Source organism: Acartia tonsa, chromosome 12, assembly GCF_053477335.1.
Source record: "Acartia tonsa isolate MP-2025a chromosome 12, ASM5347733v1, whole genome shotgun sequence".
NCBI lineage: Eukaryota > Metazoa > Arthropoda > Copepoda > Calanoida > Acartiidae > Acartia > Acartia tonsa.
In genome coordinates, this window is record NC_137271.1 from 39,250,731 (window position 1) to 39,270,936 (window position 20,206).

Sequence of the window (20,206 nt, forward strand, 5' to 3'; positions counted from 1 at the left end):
TAGGCTGTTAGCTGTCAAAAGGCTGAGTGTAAACGGCATTTCCGCACACCGTGTTAAGCTACACTACACTAGGGATTCCTAGGCTTTTGGTGAATCGTCACCAGAAACATATAAACCGCGAATTGCACTAGATCCAAAATTCTTTACAAACAAGTTAACAGTCCCTTTTAAAAACCGTATCTAGTATTAAAAATTTACCTATTTAGAATATATTATATTACCAGTGATATCAAACCCATTTGTGATCATAGTTAAACTTATTAAAATCCTTCTTAGAAGTTATTTTTTCCCTGCATTGCAGAAAAAAAAATGAAATTGATAATTTGAAATATTATGAAATAGAACTAAAATGAGTTTGTTTCCTGCTTATAATGATGATACTAAAGAGACAGGTGAAAAGGTAAGAAAAGTTATTTATCGCATCGTATTATCTGCGGATATTAAAATAAAAAATATAAGATTAAAACCAGTTTTGTTAGATACGAGGTGCGAAGGCCCTGGCTTACAAAACTGGTATTATTTTTTTTATGATTTTTATGTTAATATTCATGCTCAGGGTTGTATTCTGCACAAGATTCATTTTTTTTTCACCTGCTGCAAATATTTTATTTTTTTCCCTTGTTAGTTTTTTTCCAGCAAGGAAGGGGATAAAATGGAAAATATTTTCAGAACTCTTTACCTATTTATTTTATTCATATTATGCCCCGTTTTGCATATTTTTTAGTTTTTTTTTTTATGGGAGAGGGGAGAAGAATAGAAAAAAAATCTTCCAGTCCTCTTAATTTATACATCCCCCCCCCCCCTCAGCCATGTCAAATTGCAGAATATACACCCCTGACGATGCTATAACCTATTTTTTCTGTATGGCTGAGAACGGTGCTAATCCAGCCGATATTAATCGGTTTCGAAGCCATACTGAAGATATTGTTATCTATCTGTTGTATTCTATAAAGCTTAAAGGTTGCATATTTTTTAAAAGCGAAGCTTTTCTATAATTAGGGTCGGTCCGTCCGTCCGTCCGTAACGGATAGCTTTTTTCTCTCGCTAATTTAGGCATGTTAGAATTGTCCTATTGATTTCAAACTTTGCATGGTGATTCCTGTAGTAGTTAGGTACGATTTAGAAAGCGTAGCAACTCTATAATCATTACCAGAATGTCCGTATGTCCATTTTAAACACGTTGATTTTTTTTTGATTTATTAACAACAAATATTTATGTGATCTAATAATCCGATTGATCTGATTTTTGGTATACTGATTCCTGGGACAACAAAGTACAATATTATAAGCGAAGGAACTCTATAATCAAGTCCTAAAAATGTAAGTATGTCCATAAACATTATTCTGTATCAAGCAGTTTTTTTTAACAATTTTACTTACAATTTTGCTTCGACATTTATAAATTTATATTCTGATTATTCAGTTCTGACACTATAAAAGTGTTAGTGTCCGTTTGTCCTACCGTTTCAGTGCTTCGCTTTTATGGATGCTGTCATACTCGTTTTCATCAGGAATAAGAGGACAAAAATATACCTATCAATTTATTTTAAGGGAAATATCGAAACTCCACAATGGTTGAAAAACACCAGTTTCCAGAATTTTCAAGAAAACCAACAAAAGTCAAAAGAAACAACAAATAAAGAAGAAAATTATAGCAAAAAGAAAAGGTAGGAAAAATTGCCCATTGTATTGAACATGGGGAGGAGTTGGGATGCAGAAAATAGCACGAAATTCAGACTCAAATTCTTCTGTGCATACAGCATAGTTTGAAAAAAGTCGAGTTCAGCGTCAATCTATTTTATTATCTGCCCTTTATGTAATTGTGTTGAAAAAAAGTTTACCTCTATAATTTACTGTTTTGTTATCCCGGGGCAACGCCCCTGGAGGTGGCTTTAAGAACTTTTGAGGGTGTTTTTCTTATATGTCCAGGAATGGTTCAGAACTATTTGGTGTAGGGTATCTTCCTACCTACTCTTAAAAGAAATTGCAACTAGAAAAAATAACCTAAAAAAGCATTATTTTTTACTGTTACTTGTTAAAACTGAAACTAAAAATTTGGGGTCGACTACCCCCTCTCCTTTAGTTCCCCTAGAGGCTTCTAGAGGAGAATACCACAAAAGAAACAACAAAATAAAAACTACGCTCTTCTACCATTGAAAGATTACCTAAAAACGGCATGCAGTGCAAATATGACAGCTGACCCACTTTAACAAGAACGAACACATTCACATCTCTCTCTGAAACAATAATGAACTTGACATACACTTATATTTTAGCCCAGAATCAGTTTAACTTTCTGCAATAGAAAAAGCCCCTTACATTCTGTGTCAATTTAAAATTTCTATGGACTAAAGATATATTCATAGTGATAAAATTATGTTTTAATAATTGATATTATTTTGTTCAGGTTGTTTACAGTCAGTAAATTTATTTTTCAAGATTATCTAAACCTGAAGATTTTATTACTTGATTTAAATATTTAAATATCCATTTTTTGTAATTTCTATTTTAAGTTTATATTTGCTTTTCTTTTCAATTAAAATTCAAATATTAAAGATTATTTTTATTTTCAGAATAATCCTCCAATTTATTAGCACACCTATTATAGGAATTGTAAGCTATATATCCAGTAATATAATAGTGTGTGAAGGGGTAAAAATGTACTGTTGAGTGAAATAAATTAACTTAATAAAAATATACCTCCCCTTTATTCCTTTAATTGCAAGGATAGCATACCAAAAGTAGCTTTTAATTGGGACAATCACTACTCGTTAAAGTGAAGTATTTTTAAGTAATTGGGCAATTATTTTTTGGCTTGTGAATATAAGTTTTAGCCGCCACAGTGCTAATAAAAGGAACTAGTGACCATATCAGCTAAGCCAATAATTTTATGGTGGTGCTGATCCCACTATTTTTACACCATTGTGTTTAAGTATAATAACATTTATAAAACTTACTACTTGTGTTAATTACTTTACTGAATTGAGTGACAGGGAATACCTGTAGGTGCAACCACAGAACTCCCCCCTCCTCTTATTAGAGTTGAAGGCAGGGGAAAGAGGGAGATAAGCATAAGTGGAAGCATATCCAGTCTTGAGTCCTGTATTGAGTAACAGGGATTACCTGTAGGCGTGGCCACAGAACTCCCCCCTCCTCTTCTCAGAGTTGCAGGCAGGGGAAAGAGGGAGATAAGTGTAAGTGGAAGCCTATCCCTTACTTACCTGAAAATCGTGTCTCATCTGGACTACTCACCTGTTCACCAGCATATTCATACCTCTTCATATTTTTTCATACCCACCATACCCGATCCTACTCAGGTAATTAGTATTAGTCTAGTTCTGCAAAGAACTGACCTATACTATTTCCATTTGTAATTTACTGGACTGGTTTCATTGAAGCCGTCTAGATTAACCTGTTCCTGGAAGATCCTACCAGTATTAGTCTAGTTCTGCAAAGAACTGACCTATACCTCTGTTTGCAGTCTAACTAGGCTGGTTTCATTGAAGCCGCCTAGATTAATCTGTTCCTGGAAGATCCTACCAGTATTAGTCTAGTTCTGCAAAGAACTGACCTATACCTCTGTTTGCAGTCTAACTAGGCTGGTTTCATTGAAGCCGTCTAGATTAATCTGTTCCTGGAAGATCCTACCAGTATTAGTCTAGTTCTGCAAAGAACTGACCTATACCTCTGTTTGCAGTCTAGCTGGGCTGGTTTCATTGAAGCCGTCTAGATTAATCTGCTCCTGGAAATCCTACCTGTATTAGTCGAGTTCTGCAAAGAACTGACCTATACTTCTGCTCGCTGTCTAACTAGGCTGGTTTCATTGAAGCCGTCTAGATTAATCTGCTCCTGGAAATCCTACCTGTATTAGTCGAGTTCTGCAAAGAACTGACCTATACTTCTGCTCACTGTCTAACTAGGCTGGTTTCATTGAAGCTGTCTAGATTAATCTGCTCCTGGAAAATCCTACCTGTATTAGTCGAGTTCTGCAAAGAACTGACCTATACCTCTGCTCGCTGTCTAACTAGGCTGGTTTCATTGAAGCCGTCTAGATTAATCTGTTCCTGGAAAAACCTACCTGTTATTAGTCGAGTTCTGCAAAGAACTGACTTTACTTATTTTGTTCACAATTTAACTAAGCTGGTTTCATTGAAGCTGTTTAGAATATAATCTGGCCCTGCAAGGAGCACACTAAATTCAAGCAATAACATAACTTTGGAACCTATTGAGACTAGAACAACTGTTCAGAAAAACAAGTAATATCATGTCTAACCAATCTGGGGGAGCCTATACACCAACATCTGATACAGCTAGGACACCTAAATCTTCTGTATCTGAGAAAACTGGTACTGTTCTCCGAAAGTCCACCAGACCTAGAATCCCCACACTGAAAGCTCCTGTATCTACTGGAAGAGCTTCACGACTACAGAAAGACATGAATGAAATTATGCCAGGAATTACTGTGAACCAAAGCCCTATGGCACTTGATGAAAATTTGGTGAATCCTGTATTACCTAATGATAAAAGCAGTCTCACCCCATTTCATAGCACCCCTGCTACCTCTCCGAGTACTGAAAGAGACAATATGACTCCTAAGATAAGACTTGCCAATTATCAAGATGACAATCAATTCACTACTACACCACTTGTTGACAGTGCAGGCACCAAACTTATTTTAACTCCAAGTCCTGTACCTCAGATTACTGCTGAAAGCACACCAGTCAATCTTAATAACTACCTGGATACTGTGAATGCTCACATTGATAAGTATGGTAATGACTTGTCTGTTGATCCTAATGCTAAAAGATCAGCTAATGAGAGATACAAGGACCTTCTTGTAAAGGTGAGTAATGCCAAAAGCATTGCTATTGAAAGAAATGACCATGCTTTATTGATTAGATGTTCTGAACTTAGCTCAAAACTTGAGGATTTTAAACTCAAGTGGAATATGTCAAGTAATAACAGCTCACTACTAAATCAGTCAGATTTCCATGGTTTCCCTACTCTACCATTATCCATTTACCCTGCTCCAAACATTGTTCCTGAATCATCAAAACAAAACAATGATCCAGCAGTTAAGCCAAAGCAATCTACTGCCAACATCTTAAGAGAGGAATTTAAAAATCAGTTAAGTGATCTTGAAAAGAGAGTTCCTCCTACTGATCTCATCAATGGTCTGACCAGCAGGATTAATGCTCTAGAACTTAAACAACAAACCCCTCTTATGGAGCTTAATGCAACTTCTTCTGATGCAGCTGAGTTGTTCACACAACTAGCTGATATTGGAACAAGAATGAATGAATTGGAAAATACACTAACCAGCTACCAACTAGGAATGAACAAGTATTCCAATCTTGCCTCAAGAATAAGTGTTATTGAAAATGATCTAAGAGGTAATTCCAATCAAATCAACTCTCTTGAAGATCAACTTGCAAGCACAAACTCAAAGATTGAGGATCAAACTTGTCTTAGTATTAATCAATTTAATGTTATTCAAGGGAGGCTAGATAATTTATCTGCTCAATTCAATTCATTTACACAACTTCAGCATGGAATGGGAAAGGAGTTCTCATCATTTAGAATGACAATCAACAATGAACTTGAGAACATACATGGAGCTGTTGAAAATTTGGCTGGAAATCCTACCTCTCAACAAACTACTGCTATTGTAACTGAACATCAAAATAGAACATCAGCAAAGCAGGTAGAATCAAACTATAATCATACTAGAAGCTGGGTAGATAGTCATAAGGGCAATTTTAATAATCAAAGCCATTGTCCTCAACCTCGTCCTACTCCAACAGGACCACAAATTCCAAGAGAACCTCAAACACCAAGAAATTGTGTTGATTCTGATGATAATTCAACTGCCTCCATCCAGTCATCATTCTCTGCAAACTTGGATATTTATGGTAAGTCCTTGAATAGACAATCAAAGAGTTTGAAATCATTATTATCCCCTGAGCCCTCAACATCCTTAGACAAGTCTACACTGCAAGATGTATACCAAATCAAGCTCCCTAATGTTAATTCTGAGAGAAGAGAACTACAGAAGGTGCTGAGAGATTATCTGAAGTATAATGATGCCAACATTGACTTATGTACTGAGGTTGAGAAAACTATTGAAAAGGCTGAGTCCTGGTGTAATAAGATGAGAGATTTATATCTATCAAAGGGTCACAACAAGAAATCTCAGACTGGCAAACTGTATGATTCACTTGATAAGTTTTCTCCTAAATCTGATGTTGATGTCTTTGAATTTGTCAAAAGATTTGAATGTATTACTTCTGATTTTGAAATCCCTAGTGAACGAGCAGAGCTTCTTTTCACCAAGTATCTTGATTCTGATGTTCAAGATGAGCTGATCAAATACAGGGATGATTATGATGCCATGAAAAAAGTACTGATGGAAAGGTATGGTGATGTTCGTACCATGGTCAATAATGCTCTGGATCCTGTAACAAGGGATGGTCCCCCTAAGGCATCAACTGATCTTAAGACAAAGCTGTCATACTTTAGGAAATATCAGAGCTCTTTGCAAAAGATCAACAAGTTATTGTTATCTGCTGATGTTGACACAAACCAATTAGTCATGTATGTTTATGGTCATGACTTCATGAAAATTCTTCTTCATCACATTCCTGAATGGTGTGTTGACATTTACATTGATTCAATGCTAGCTCTCAATCAAAGCATAGCCAAAGTTTCTGGTAAAATTGCCTTTGACACCATGATTTCATCAGTAGATAGGCTATATCAAAAGTATGATGATCTTGCTAGAACAGAATTACCCTATACTGCAAAGGAAAACAAGTCAAATCGTAAAGAAAAAGCCAAGACTGATAAGATGGTAAGCCATGTTGCTAATCCTACTCCATCATCTAGTGAAAGCAACACTGAGTCTGACATCAGTGACTCTGATTCAGATTCTGATCCTACCACCAATGTTTTTCAAGCATATAGATCCCGTGATGATATTAAGAAGGGTAAAAAGATTGCCAAGGATGCATTCCCATGTATTCTGAAAGGGCACAAGCATGCAATAAATGAATGTGTTGAGTTTTTCCTTCATACCCCTAAAGAAAGAGTTGAGCACAGGAAGGAATTCCAATTCAAACACTGTACTTTATGTCTTCAGTCATCTGGTGACTGTAAATATAAAAAATGTGTGAATACTAAAGATATTCCTAAAATTCTGGTGTGTAGAGATTGCAAAGAGCTGTCCAAAACAAAACACAAAGCTTGCTACTCAGTCTTCTTTTGTTTTAATGATGCTCACAAGAAGCCTTCTAACAATGATATGATTCAAGCATTGGAGCAATACATACCTAACTTCAAGGGATCTCTTCTAAACTCCCCTATCAATGTTGCTTGCCATTTCCAGGTTTACTCCTCATCTAAGCAGGGATCCAAACCTGAGACCTTATCTCGCCCTAGGGATCCTAATCAAGATGCGCAGCATTTCAACACTTCTACAGGAATGGAAGAGTTACCCTCTGAGCCTGATAAAGTTGCAGAAGTGCATGAAGACTCCATTGCTGTCATGCAATTACTTTGTCTGAAGGGAAAACCAGTTTTGACCTTGTATGATCGAGGAGCTAACCAGCACCTGATCAATGGTCCCCTGGCTGAGGAATTGCAAATTAAGGTAAATAATCCTGAAGCAAATGCTATTGGTGTTGTCTCAGGTGGTAAGATCTGGACAGATTATGGTACATATCAAATGTATCTAGGCCCAACAGCTGAGGGTAAGTATTATGAGATTATAGCACAAGGAATCAAGGATGTGACTGGTGTTATTCCCAGATACAGTTTGGAAGATATTAATAAAGAAGCTTTGAGATATTCTCACCTTGTTCCTGGAACTACAATGCCACCTTATGTTGGAGGAGATAAAGTGAGACTACTTATTGGACTGAAGAATAGTGATTTGGAGCCTGTTTGTATTATGAACCTTCCTAGTGGTATAGGTCTTTATAAATCTGTTTTTAAGGATATCTTTGGTAGCATGTATTGCTATGGGGGTCCTCATAGAACTTTTACTTCCATAAACAAGAACTTCAATGGAAATGTAAACCACATATCAGTCTACTTTGCTGAGATGATCAATCAGTACAGGTACTCTCCATATCCTCAGCTTATGTCTGCACTAGAACCTGATTTGACTGATACTGGACATGGTATTGTACACATGAAGGAAGTTAGTTTGCCATATAGTTATACCTCATCATCTGGAAATATCACCTATCCTACCCCATTAACAAGCTCAGATTTCAAAGAACTTGGAATGGATGTTACTGATGAGTGTGAAGATGACTCTAATGACTGCCCTGGCCCCCATTGTGAATGTCCTTATATGTTTTCAAATCAAATTCTAAAAGCTAAAATACCTCTCAGCAAGCAAAGATCTTATATTGATGAAGATGATAAAGATGATACCATCAACTTTCGTTGTGATAAGTGTTCAAAGTGTAAGTGTGCCTCTTCTAGTATATCTAAAATGAAATCACTTGCAGAAGCAGTTGAGCAAGAAGCTATCCAAAAAAGTGTATCATTAGATCTTGAGGCTAAAAAGGTGTATGTTGATCTACCATTTACCAAACCACCTGAGGAATTCTTAGCTAAGAGACATGGTGGTGATAATAATTATGATCAAGCACTCAGGGTTTATAAGGCTCAGACTAAATTAAGTGAGGACAAAAAGCAAGGTATAAGAACAGTTATTGATGATCTGGTTGAAAAACAATTTATGAAGAAAATCACTGATCTGCCTGAAGAACATCAAAAACTGATTGAAAATTCAAAATTCAAGCATTATATGCCATGGAGAACTGTTTCTAAGGAATCAGCTTCTACACCTCTGCGTATAGTTGTAGATCCATCTATGTCTGGGTTGAATCTTATCCTTGCCAAGGGTGAAAACAAACTTAAGAGAATAAATGATATTCTGATAAGAGCAAGAACAAAGCGCTTCATTTGGAGTAGTGACATCAGCAAACTCTATAACAGATTACATCTCAAACCTTCATCATATGCTTATCAACTATTCTTGTTCAAGAATTCACTGAGTCCTGATGATCCTCCTGATGTCTTTGTAATGGTTGTAGCCTGGTATGGAGTCTCCCCATCCAGTAATCAAGCTCTGTATGCCCTTGAGATGTTAGCTACACTTAAACAGGATAAATACCCATTGGCATTCTTCATCCTTACAGTTCTTACTTATGTTGATGATGTTTTAGGTGGTGCTGATTCTATTGAAGAACGAGAACAACAAATTGCTGAAGTTACTGAGGTTTTGGCCTCTGGAGGATTCAGTCTGAAGTATGTTCTTAGATCTGGTGATGAAAGTGAAGACTCTGAACATGTTAAGATCCTTGGCTACAGATGGAACATGAAAGAAGACACTATCAGCCCTGGATTCACTGAACTCAATTTCAATAAGAAGAAGAGAGGTCTCAAGAGTGCAAATCCTTTTCCTGTGACAAAGCCTGATGATGTATCAAAACTTCTGGAAACATCTGACATCACTAGAAGAATAGTAGTCTCCAAAACAGCTGAACTTTGGGAACCAGTAGGATGCTGGGAACCATACAAATTTCAATTGAAAATTGCTGGGCAAACCTTGAATGGTCTTGATTGGGATTCCCCTTTGACTCAAGAATCCCAAGAATTTTGGACTGAACGCTTTAAAGAATTTCTTGATATTCCTAATCTTGTCTTAGATAGATATATCTTCCCTCGAGATGTGCAAGCATCTGAGGGAATTAGACTTCTATGTATAAGTGATGCTGCTGGAACTGCAGGTGGAGCAGCTATTTATGCTGGAATTAAGCTTCCTAGTGGGAAATACAGTTGCAAACTTCTGACATCCAAAAGCAAACTAATGAGTGAGAGTGTTCCACGTAATGAGCTAGAGGGTATACGCTTAGCTGCTAGTCTAGCATATGATGTTAAAGCAGCTCTTGGTGATTCTGTTAGTGAAGTCCTTTTCTTTACAGACTCCTCTATTGCTATGAGTTGGTGTCACAATGACAAGAAGAAGCTGCGTATGTTTGTCTTCAATAGAGTCTGTGAGATAAGAAGATTGATAAAATCTGTTTGCCAACCTGGTGCTGAATTACCACTTTTTCACATAGATGGAAAGGTAAACCCAGCTGATCTTCTCACTAAGCCTAATAATCTGAAACCAAATGATATGACTTCATCTTCCATTTGGATTTCTGGTTATCCCTGGATGGAACTTGATCTGAATGATATGCCCATAACTACATTTTCAGATCTTCAACTAACCTCTTCCCAAAATCAAACTCTAGATCAGGAATGTTTTCCTGAGATTCTATTTCCTTCTCAAGCAAATCTTGTTGACAATAAAAATGACACAGTCAGTGCATCCAGACATTGTCCAGGTTGTAATTTTGTTGCAGATGGAATCAGTCAACAGATCTGTTATGGTACTACAGAGCATTTCTGCCACTGTCTAACTTGTACCTGTACCAAAGCTTCTGTTCTTTCTCTTCAGGCCGGGAAGGGGTCGCCAGCTTTAGTTAGCTTACTCTCTAAAGGTTATAATAAGGGAATCAACATAATGTCTAATGTACTTAGATACACATGGAACAGCTGTCATGCTGTTCATCTCAAGAAAGGATTGTTAGTCTCCTCAAGTTGCAAAAAGTGTACTGCTATGGACAACTCTAATGACATTCCTACTGAGTATTCAAAAATACTAATACAGGAAGCAGTCAATTACTTTTTAAAACTTGAAGCCAAACAACTGTCTAAAAGTGTCACCAAGGAGAAGCTTGATAAATACATTGTGAAAGATGGTATTTACTACATGCATGGAAGATTATCTGCTGAAACTAAAGTCTGTACTGAAGGTCTAGATTATACAGTCTTTTTTGACAATAATGAAATTAAAGGATTACTACCAGTGATTTCTTCAGACTCTGACTTCTTCTTTGCGCTACTAATGCACATTCATCACAATGTGCGCGCTCATGCTGGTACTGAAGCAACTTTAAGAGAATTAATGAAAACTGTTTTTGTGATTGGCAACCCTAGAAGAGTCATACAAGCTGTTCGTAAGAATTGTCCTAGATGTAGACTCCTCCTTAGAAAAACCTTAGAATTAGAAATGGGAAACCACCCTAACTCAAGAATGCAAATATCACCACCATTCTATCATTGTATGATTGACATTTGCTATGGCTTTAAAGGAAAAGTCCACAAATACTCACGAAGTAAGCCGCTCAAGAGTGGTCAAAACCCTGGTCTTAAAATATATGCACTTGTAATTGTGTGTTTACTATCAGGAGCTACCAACATACTTGCATTAGAAGGTATAGAGTGCCAAGATATTGTTGCTGCCATTGAAAGACATGCTGCTAGATATGGAATACCTTCAGTTATGTTTGTTGATCAAGGTACCCAACTTCGAGCATTGCAAAATGCTGAAGTAATTATAAGGGATGCTAATAACAACCTGAGAGACTCCATTGGACTTGAAATAGTACCTTCCACTGCTAAAAGTCACTGTGAGAGAGGCAGAGTGGAAAGAAAGATTAAAACTCTTAGAGAAATGCTTTTGAAGACAGCTGTTAATACAGATGTTGCAATGACTGCTCTTCAATGGGAAACAGTATTTTCTAAGATGGCCTCTCAAATTGATGATCTACCTATGGCTAGAGTTGATAAGTCTACTAGTAGTGACCCAGGCTGGGAATTGCTTACACCAAACAGACTTAAACTTGGAAGAAGTAATAACAGATCAATTGAAGGAACTATCAAACTTGATCCGAGCACAGGACCTGTTCAGCTTCTAAAAAGGATTCAAGATATTCAATCATATTGGTATGAGCTGCTGCTTGATAGACTCCATCACCTGATTCCTCGCCCTTCTCAGTGGTCAAAGACAGATATTATTAATCTTAATGATATTGTTGTGTTCAGATTTATTGATAATCAATCATCCAAATTAGAAACTTGGAAGACTGGCAAAGTTTCTGCTATTATGAACAATGGCAGAAAGATTACAGTTTCTTATCCTGTTACTTCACCAGATGGTTCTAGAGTATCAATAAGAAGTGTTTCAAGATCACCAAGGGATTTGTGTGTGATATCATCAGCTTCAGATCTTCAATTAAATTCAGCAGAGTTCTTCAACAAGATTAAAAACATTTCAAATTAATATCTAGCTGGATTTGTAATAAGCAAACTTCATTGTAATATGTTATATTCTTAAGTTTGTGATTTTTTACTTCCTTAAAGTTAACATGAATTCTCTAATAAGCATAAAAGCAGCATTAATATTTTTTCTTTTATCTTTCTAAGTTTTAAACTTCATTGTTTAATAAAATTAAAATTAACATTATAATGTCTTATTTTTTGTATAGTGCTTAGCTGTGCCAATTTACACTCCTATGTGATGCCTTTTGTTTAAAAAACCCCTTACACACACAAAAAATTATTAATTATTATTTTATTTTAATTTTTATTAATAAAATTGTATGGTGCATTGTTTGATAAATCATTCTAAAAATTGTATGCATTTCAAATCTTATCAAAACCTTTCAATAGAAAATTATCTGAAAGAGCTTGTTTTGGTGCATTGTTTGCCAAATTCATTCTAAAAATTCTATGCATTTCTAATCGTATCAAAAACCTTAAAATAGAAAATTGTCTGAAAGAGCTTGTTTTGTGTTATTCTAAATATTTTTCTTTTTATTAATACATTGGCTGTTCTTAGACACAAAATGGATGAAGCAGAGTTTAAATACCTCACTGCTAGGAGTAAACGCCGAACTGTGGATGACCCAACATCAGAGGATTTATTTCTTACTACTTCTGAACATGCAAAAACAATTCGTCAGTCACATGAGCGCTATTTAGGCGAGATACATCGTAGAGCTGCTCTTAAAGCTCCTGGGTCTACTAATCCTTTCAACATATTATTCTCACAACATCTAAGTTTACGCGATAGTTGGAATATGGCTAACATTCTCTCAAGAGGAATTGAATTAACTGGTTCTTTTGAAATAGATCAACATCATACTAAATCTTGGCAGCAACCTGCATTTCATTTGCCAACGCCCCCATTTAAAATTGAGATGGTGAACACTGTTGAATTTGATCCTAACAAATTTCAAGATCAAGTCATATGCTTCAACCAAGGACTCTCAGCCTATAGGCTTAATCACCATAATGTGGATCCAGTTGCTATGTCCTTAGATACTGTTACAGTTAGCTCAACTGATATGGATCTCATTATAGACTGCCATAACAAACAGCAAGCTTGTTCCATTACTATTCATGAAATTGAAGATTCAGAAATGTCAGGTTACAGACAGCTTCCAGCTTTGCTTTTAATAAGTAATGGTTACTATGCTATTGGGTTCAATTTTGGATTGAAGGATGTATCTGTTGGGCCTGAACGTACTGAGGTTTCTTACTCATACTCAGAATTGCCAGATCAAGTAAGAAGATTCTTGAAGTCTTTGCCTTTTCTATACACACATCAAAGAGGTCTCAGTATGGATAGAGTCTTGAATGAGTTCTTCCTTGATTTGTATGGTGCTGATATCAAGCTCAACATTTTGGATATTACCTCTGTTGCTGTAGCAGCTGGAATCAGGGCTGATTATTATGGATTATTCACTCTTTCTGCTATTGTTGTTGGATTACCATTCCCAGACATTGAAGGGATATTTGGTTATGAGTTTATTATAGACAACAAGCTCTCCAATCTGTACAAGAAGTATTTAATTGAGAGGATTATATCCCTAGATAATGTATATGCTATATTAGTTGGATTACTAGTTCGCCAGATGTTTCCTGATCCTGACATCACTCTAGCCATAACTGGAATGTCCCAGCACTCATTCACCTATTGGTTTTCAGCTTTTCTGAACTCAGCACTGTATACTGACAAAAATCTTCACAAACTATCTACTGCTGAAATGTCTACTAGATGTGAGATGATTAAGAGCATTACTGATGAGGACAATGACTATGCCAAGGCTTTGTGTGAACTACTGATTGATGTCCCAGTAGCCCAAGAAGGAGGGGAAAGGTTTCTCCACCATGCCAGAAGGTGTTTTTTGGATCAGTACATTGTTATTAAGAGACTTAATTTTGACAGCTTTGTGTGTCAGGCTCCTAATCAGGAGGTAGATATTGATCAGTTAGGATACAGATTTCTTTACAAGAGAGAAGTTGATTCCAAACATCATGGTCTCCCTGTTATAGATCTTGGTTTGCTTCCTAATCCTGAATTTGATGATTCTATCTTTAAGTTGGATCCTTTCAAAGATGATGTTTCTGTGTTATTCAGACAAGAAGATAGAGACCTTATCCCTGCTGTTGAAGAATGGGGTAGACTCAATGTTGATGATATCAAGGTTCTCATTGATAGGATCAGAGCCCTTAGAACTGACCAATTGGCAAGATTCTGGGTCCCAAAGATAAGATTGTATGAGATTCTAATTGGTGTTTACTACAGGATTACCAATGAGCATATCAGGGTTAACTATCTTGAGAGATGTATTTCTATCAAGCTTAGCAATGTTAAGACTCATCATGAGGAGCTTCAGGTTAGAAAGGATTCTCAGTATCAACAGATTAGAAAGGATTTTGTGTTGCACAACATTCAAGCAGGTACATCAAGAGTTGGTTTACATCAAGAAGCTGTTAGTAAAGTACCTGGATTCAATGCTACCAAAAATTCCAAGAAACTGGAGAAGAGAAAGGCTCGTTTGGCTAGAAGAAAGAGTGAGAATACTGAGAATTGGGTTTCAAGAGGAACTATTAGGAAAGCTAAGATAATGAGAAGAACTGAGAGTACTGAAGATCTGGGATCTAGAGAATCTGTGAATGAGGCTAAGGCAATCGGATCTCTTGATGCTGATGATCTTAGAAGAAAACTTGTGTAAGATTCCCAATCCAAGAGGTAATATCTTGATTTTCAATCTTCTATAGTCTGGATGAAATTGTATTTTATCTGACTGAAGTTTATTAAGTCTATATCTTAGTCTGGGTAAGATTTTATTTTATCTGACTTAGTAGACCTTTCTTATTGAATTATATTAAATTTAGTCTGGATGAGATTTTTATTTTATCTGACTATTAAAACTAAATAAAATTTGGTCTGGATGAGATTTTATTTTTTCTGACTAATAAAACCATGTTCAACTTAGTCTAGATGAGATTATATTTTATCTGACTAATAAAATTATATCAAAATATAGCCAGGCTATCTGACTAAACAAATCAACGTTAGAAGAACAAGCATAATCAAATTGAACAAATCTTTCCACAATGAATCTTTTCTTCCTGGGGGAGTGTGTCAATTTAAAATTTCTATGGACTAAAGATATATTCATAGTGATAAAATTATGTTTTAATAATTGATATTATTTTGTTCAGGTTGTTTACAGTCAGTAAATTTATTTTTCAAGATTATCTAAACCTGAAGATTTTATTACTTGATTTAAATATTTAAATATCCATTTTTTTGTAATTTCTATTTTAAGTTTATATTTGCTTTTCTTTTCAATTAAAATTCAAATATTAAAGATTATTTTTATTTTCAGAATAATCCTCCAATTTATTAGCACACCTATTATAGGAATTGTAAGCTATATATCCAGTAATATAATAGTGTGTGAAGGGGTAAAAATGTACTGTTGAGTGAAATAAATTAACTTAATAAAAATATACCTCCCCTTTATTCCTTTAATTGCAAGGATAGCATACCAAAAGTAGCTTTTAATTGGGACAATCACTACTCGTTAAAGTGAAGTATTTTTAAGTAATTGGGCAATTATTTTTTGGCTTGTGAATATAAGTTTTAGCCGCCACACATTCATAAATCTTTTGATTAAGTAAACAACAATATAACAAATAATAAATATATTTCATTAAATCACTATAACGCATTTGGTATTTGTCTAACAAGGATGTATGACTTCATAGCTTCGCCTTCTCACTTATTTGGTATAGTTCTATTTGGTATAGTTCAATGCTCCACTGGTTTGATATAGGGAAATGACCTGAAACATAACAAATGGTAATTTGTCACAATAATATATTATTATGATTTAGGAAAAAAGAGAAACATAGATCTCGAAGCAGATCTAAATCCACCAGGCCTAGAAGATCAAGCTCCTCGGATAGCTACAGATCAAATTCAAGAAGCAGAAAAAGATCAAAATCAAGAAAACGTTCTCGTTCGAGAAAACGATCTGTATCAAAATCTAGAAAACGTTCCCGTTCGAGGAAAAGGACTAAAAAATCCAGGTCGAAATCAAGAAAAAGGTCACGGTCTAGAAAACGGTCACATTCTAGAAATCGGTCACGGTCTAGAAAACGGTCACGATCTAGAAAACTATCACGGTCAAGAAAACGATCAACATCAAGAAAACGATCAAATTCAAGAAAACGTTCAAAATCTCCAAAATCTAAAGTTGACAACAAAACCACTGATCTATTTTTCATAGATGCCAAACCGGACAAAACACTGAAGTATACTGTAGGTACCTACGGTCAAAGAATACCATTGTACAAGAAAAAAATTCGCGGCATTATTGGTAAACCATATTACGAGAAAACTGTACATCTAGAAGATTTTAAGAGATTTCATACAAGAGCCTATATTAAAAAGTTTACAAAATACAAAGGTGTCATTTCGTGCAGGAAAAAGGATGATAATATTGAATGCAGTGATTATATTAGAATTGAAGATCCTAATTGTGATGAAAATGGTGGTGATGTTAATGCCAGTCTTGGTGGAGGCAATAGCAGAATTGATGGGATTTATGATGCTGGTACAAAGAATTATTTAGCAGGTACGACATATATAAAGGGGGGGGGGGGGGGGGGTAATGCAACCATCTTGTAATCAATGAGTAATAAATGGCACTTAGAATACGAATTTTGATCTGAAATTTTGCATGAGTAATCCTTGGTAGGTCTATTTTCCCTAAATCGAACAAAAAGTTGGAAAAGTAACGGCTGGCGGCTCAGCCGGTTAGCCATTTTTTGCCTATTTTCAGGGTAAATCCATCATCAATTACGTTGGAATCAACTTTTAAAAACATATTTATGGTTTAATTCATGTTAAATGATAGCAACAACCATTTTTAAAACTTCTAGTGCCAACAGCTACCGTCTAGAACCGTTTGATAGCGTTTTGGAGTGGCAAAAAGTATTATGTGGAGATAGGTTTCATGACTAATTTCCACTATATAGATACAAAAAAATGGCAAAACACTAAGCTGCCAGCCGTTAGTCGTTACTTTTTCAACTTTTTAGGGAAAATAGACCTACCAAGGATTACTCGTGCAAAATTTCAGATCAAAATTCGTATTCTAAGTGCTATTTATTACTAATTGATTACAAGATGGTTGCATTACTAAGCCGCCAGCCGTTAGTCGTTACTTTTTCAACTTTTTAGGGAAAATAGACCTACCAAGGATTACTCGTGCAAAATTTCAGATCAAAATTCGAATTCTGAGTGCCTTTTACACATTGATTACGAGATGGTTGCATTACCCCCCCCCCCCCCCTTACTACTGCACTACCAAGATATTTATAAAGTTTCCTTGAACAGTATAACCCTTTCAAACCAGCATTCCCGAGATCTTAAGCTATAAACAAAAAAACTTACTACTTTGAGAAATGGGCAATTTTAAAATGGATAAATGTCTTTTCGTACAAAAATGTGTTTACTTTTCAACCAATGATAAAGTCTTATTTTTCCCAATCTTTTTTCTATTGGCTTAAATTTATTGGGGATCTATGATCTATATATGTTACTTGGTAGTAGACATGATGTTTTTTTTTGTTTAGGAGTTGGGGGTTTATCAACAGAAAATGAGCCAGAAACCCAAGACTCGGAAAGTCCTTACATTCGACAGAAAAGATTAGAATTTAATTGCAAGCTCAGAGATAATCCAACAGACGTACAACTTTGGATTCAGTTCATCGACTTTCAGGTACACACACCGCAATAAAGCAGATACTGTAACTTCACTTTGGTTGTGTTAGAAGGGAGATAATTGAGTAGTTTGGATACTCAATAATTAAGTACATAATATCAGTACAGCCCTTATCCCAAGATTCTCTGCGGAGAGCAGCTTTCAATCATTACAATGACTTAATTTGGAACACCTGCCATACTCGGCAACGGTGAGGTAACAAAGAGTCTGACAGTCATGTAGCGGTTTCTCTCTAAGATTTTGTATAGGTACTCACATTCCTTAGTTAGAACCGGTTCTCAGCCATACTGAAAATCGTATAAAGCAACGTATTATGGACAATTTTTCACGAATGTTAAAATGAAAATCACTAATAATTGTTTAAGGATGAGATATTGAAAGAAAGTGTATTTGATGACGATGAAAATGTTGGAAATAAAAAGAGTAAAAAGAAAAGAGGAGAAGTTCTTAGAGGTACCCATTCTTTTTATGGTATCCTTTTTTTTAAAGGGGGGGGGGGTTAATGCAACCATCTCGTAATCAGTGATTAAATGGCACTTAGAATTCGAATTTCTATCTAAAATTTTTCATGAGTAATCCTTGGTAGGTCTATTTTCCCTAAATCGAACAAAAAGTTGGAAAAGTAACAGCTGGCGGCTCAGCCGTTTAGCCGTTTTTTGCCTATTTTCAGGGCAAATTCATTATTAATTACGTAGGAATCAACTTTTTAAAACATATTTTTGGTTTAATTCATGTTAAATGATAGCAATAACCAATTTTTAAATTTCTAGTACCAACAGCTACCAGCTAAAACCGTTTGATAAGGTTTTTGAGTGAGAAAAAGTATTATGTGAAAATAGGTTTCGTGACTTTTTTGCTCTTAAGATAGTAATAAAATGGCAAAACAGCTGAGCCGCCAGCCGTTACTTTTTCAACTTTTTGTTCGATTTAGGGAAAATAGACCTAACAAGGATTATTCATGCAAAATTTCTGATCGAAATTCGAATTCTAAGTGCCATTTAATCATTGATTACGAGATGGTTGCATTAAAAAACCCCCCCTTATTAAAAAAATTCTACCTAGGTATAGCTTCATTTTTAAATAAAATAATGTTAATTTTAACCAGCTTTCATGTGCTTTATTCATGCCTTTTTAGACATTTCTCTGAATTAAGAGATTTTAAAGTAGTAAAAAACAATTTAAATGTTGCCAAATATAACAAATATAGTGGAACAATCGATCCAGACATTTATGAGATCTTATCTGACATTCATCCATACAAAAACGGTCATCCCGTTACTTCAATATATAAGAAAATAATTTTAGGTAAAGCTTTGGTTGAAAGAAAGTTAGCTATTTGTCGTTCAGCAATAGAGAAAAACTCGAGATCAATTGAGCTGGCTGTTAAACGCTTGGAACTCTCAAGGGTAAGAAAACTTTTGCAGAATATACACTCCTGATGAAAAATAAAATTGAAACCAGTTTATTAAGCTAGGACTTCGGCTTTTCAGAGTTTACAAAACTATCTACTTTTTTTATTATTGGCGGAAATCTGTCTTTAATACAATGCGATAAATAACAATTTTCGGTTGCAATCTCAGTTTCTTGATGTTTTAATTTTAATTTTTAGGATTTGCTTGATTCCAAAACCTTGGACCAGCAATGGAAGGAGTTGATCTTTGTTTATCCAGACAATATTGATTTGTGGAAGAGATATCTTCTTTTCATTCAGACTTTTTATATTAGGTTAGTGATATTAAATTGTTTTTGGCGCAGCTACTCAATAAGGGGGGAGGGGGTGCGTATGTAATGACATCTGAACTTAAACAGTGAGCCAAATGGTCTAAATATTGATTAAGGAAGATTCTTGAAACTTGGTACATGATATGCCGAGTTCTATAGGTAGGTACTACATCTAAATGAGAAAAAAAATGTTTGCCCTTTTTTGGTCTATTTTGATGTAGAAACTTATATACTTTTATTGTTTTTTTCTTAAGTTTTTTCCTTGAATACACTATATCTAATCATAAGGACACTATTTAAGATGATTTAGCAAGTTGGGGACTAAATCTCAAAAAACCTATAATTTGATGTGTGACAACACAAAATATGAAAAAATGCACCTAACCCCTGCTAGCCACCCACCTAGCCTGCTGGGGTTGGTTCCCGACTTGCTGAATCATCTTAAATAATGTCCTTGTGAATAGACACAGCGAATTCAAGGAAAAACCTAA

At 35.4% G+C, this 20,206-nt stretch overlaps 1 protein-coding gene across 1 annotated transcript in view; it reads left to right on the top strand.

The window, feature by feature from the left end:
- The first annotated feature begins 290 nt into the window (after positions 1 to 290).
- LOC145333775 (nuclear exosome regulator NRDE2-like) overlaps positions 291 to 20,206 on the top strand; it is a 51,480-nt gene continuing 31,564 nt past the window's right edge. Inside the window, exons 1-7 of the mRNA XM_080179004.1 lie at positions 291 to 400; positions 1,552 to 1,667; positions 16,099 to 16,841; positions 17,845 to 17,990; positions 18,359 to 18,446; positions 19,299 to 19,399; positions 19,603 to 19,718. Coding sequence (XP_080035130.1) covers positions 350 to 400; positions 1,552 to 1,667; positions 16,099 to 16,841; positions 17,845 to 17,990; positions 18,359 to 18,446; positions 19,299 to 19,399; positions 19,603 to 19,718 — 1,361 coding nt within the window. The 5' untranslated portion in view covers positions 291 to 349. The remainder of the gene's footprint in view (positions 401 to 1,551; positions 1,668 to 16,098; positions 16,842 to 17,844; positions 17,991 to 18,358; positions 18,447 to 19,298; positions 19,400 to 19,602; positions 19,719 to 20,206) is intronic.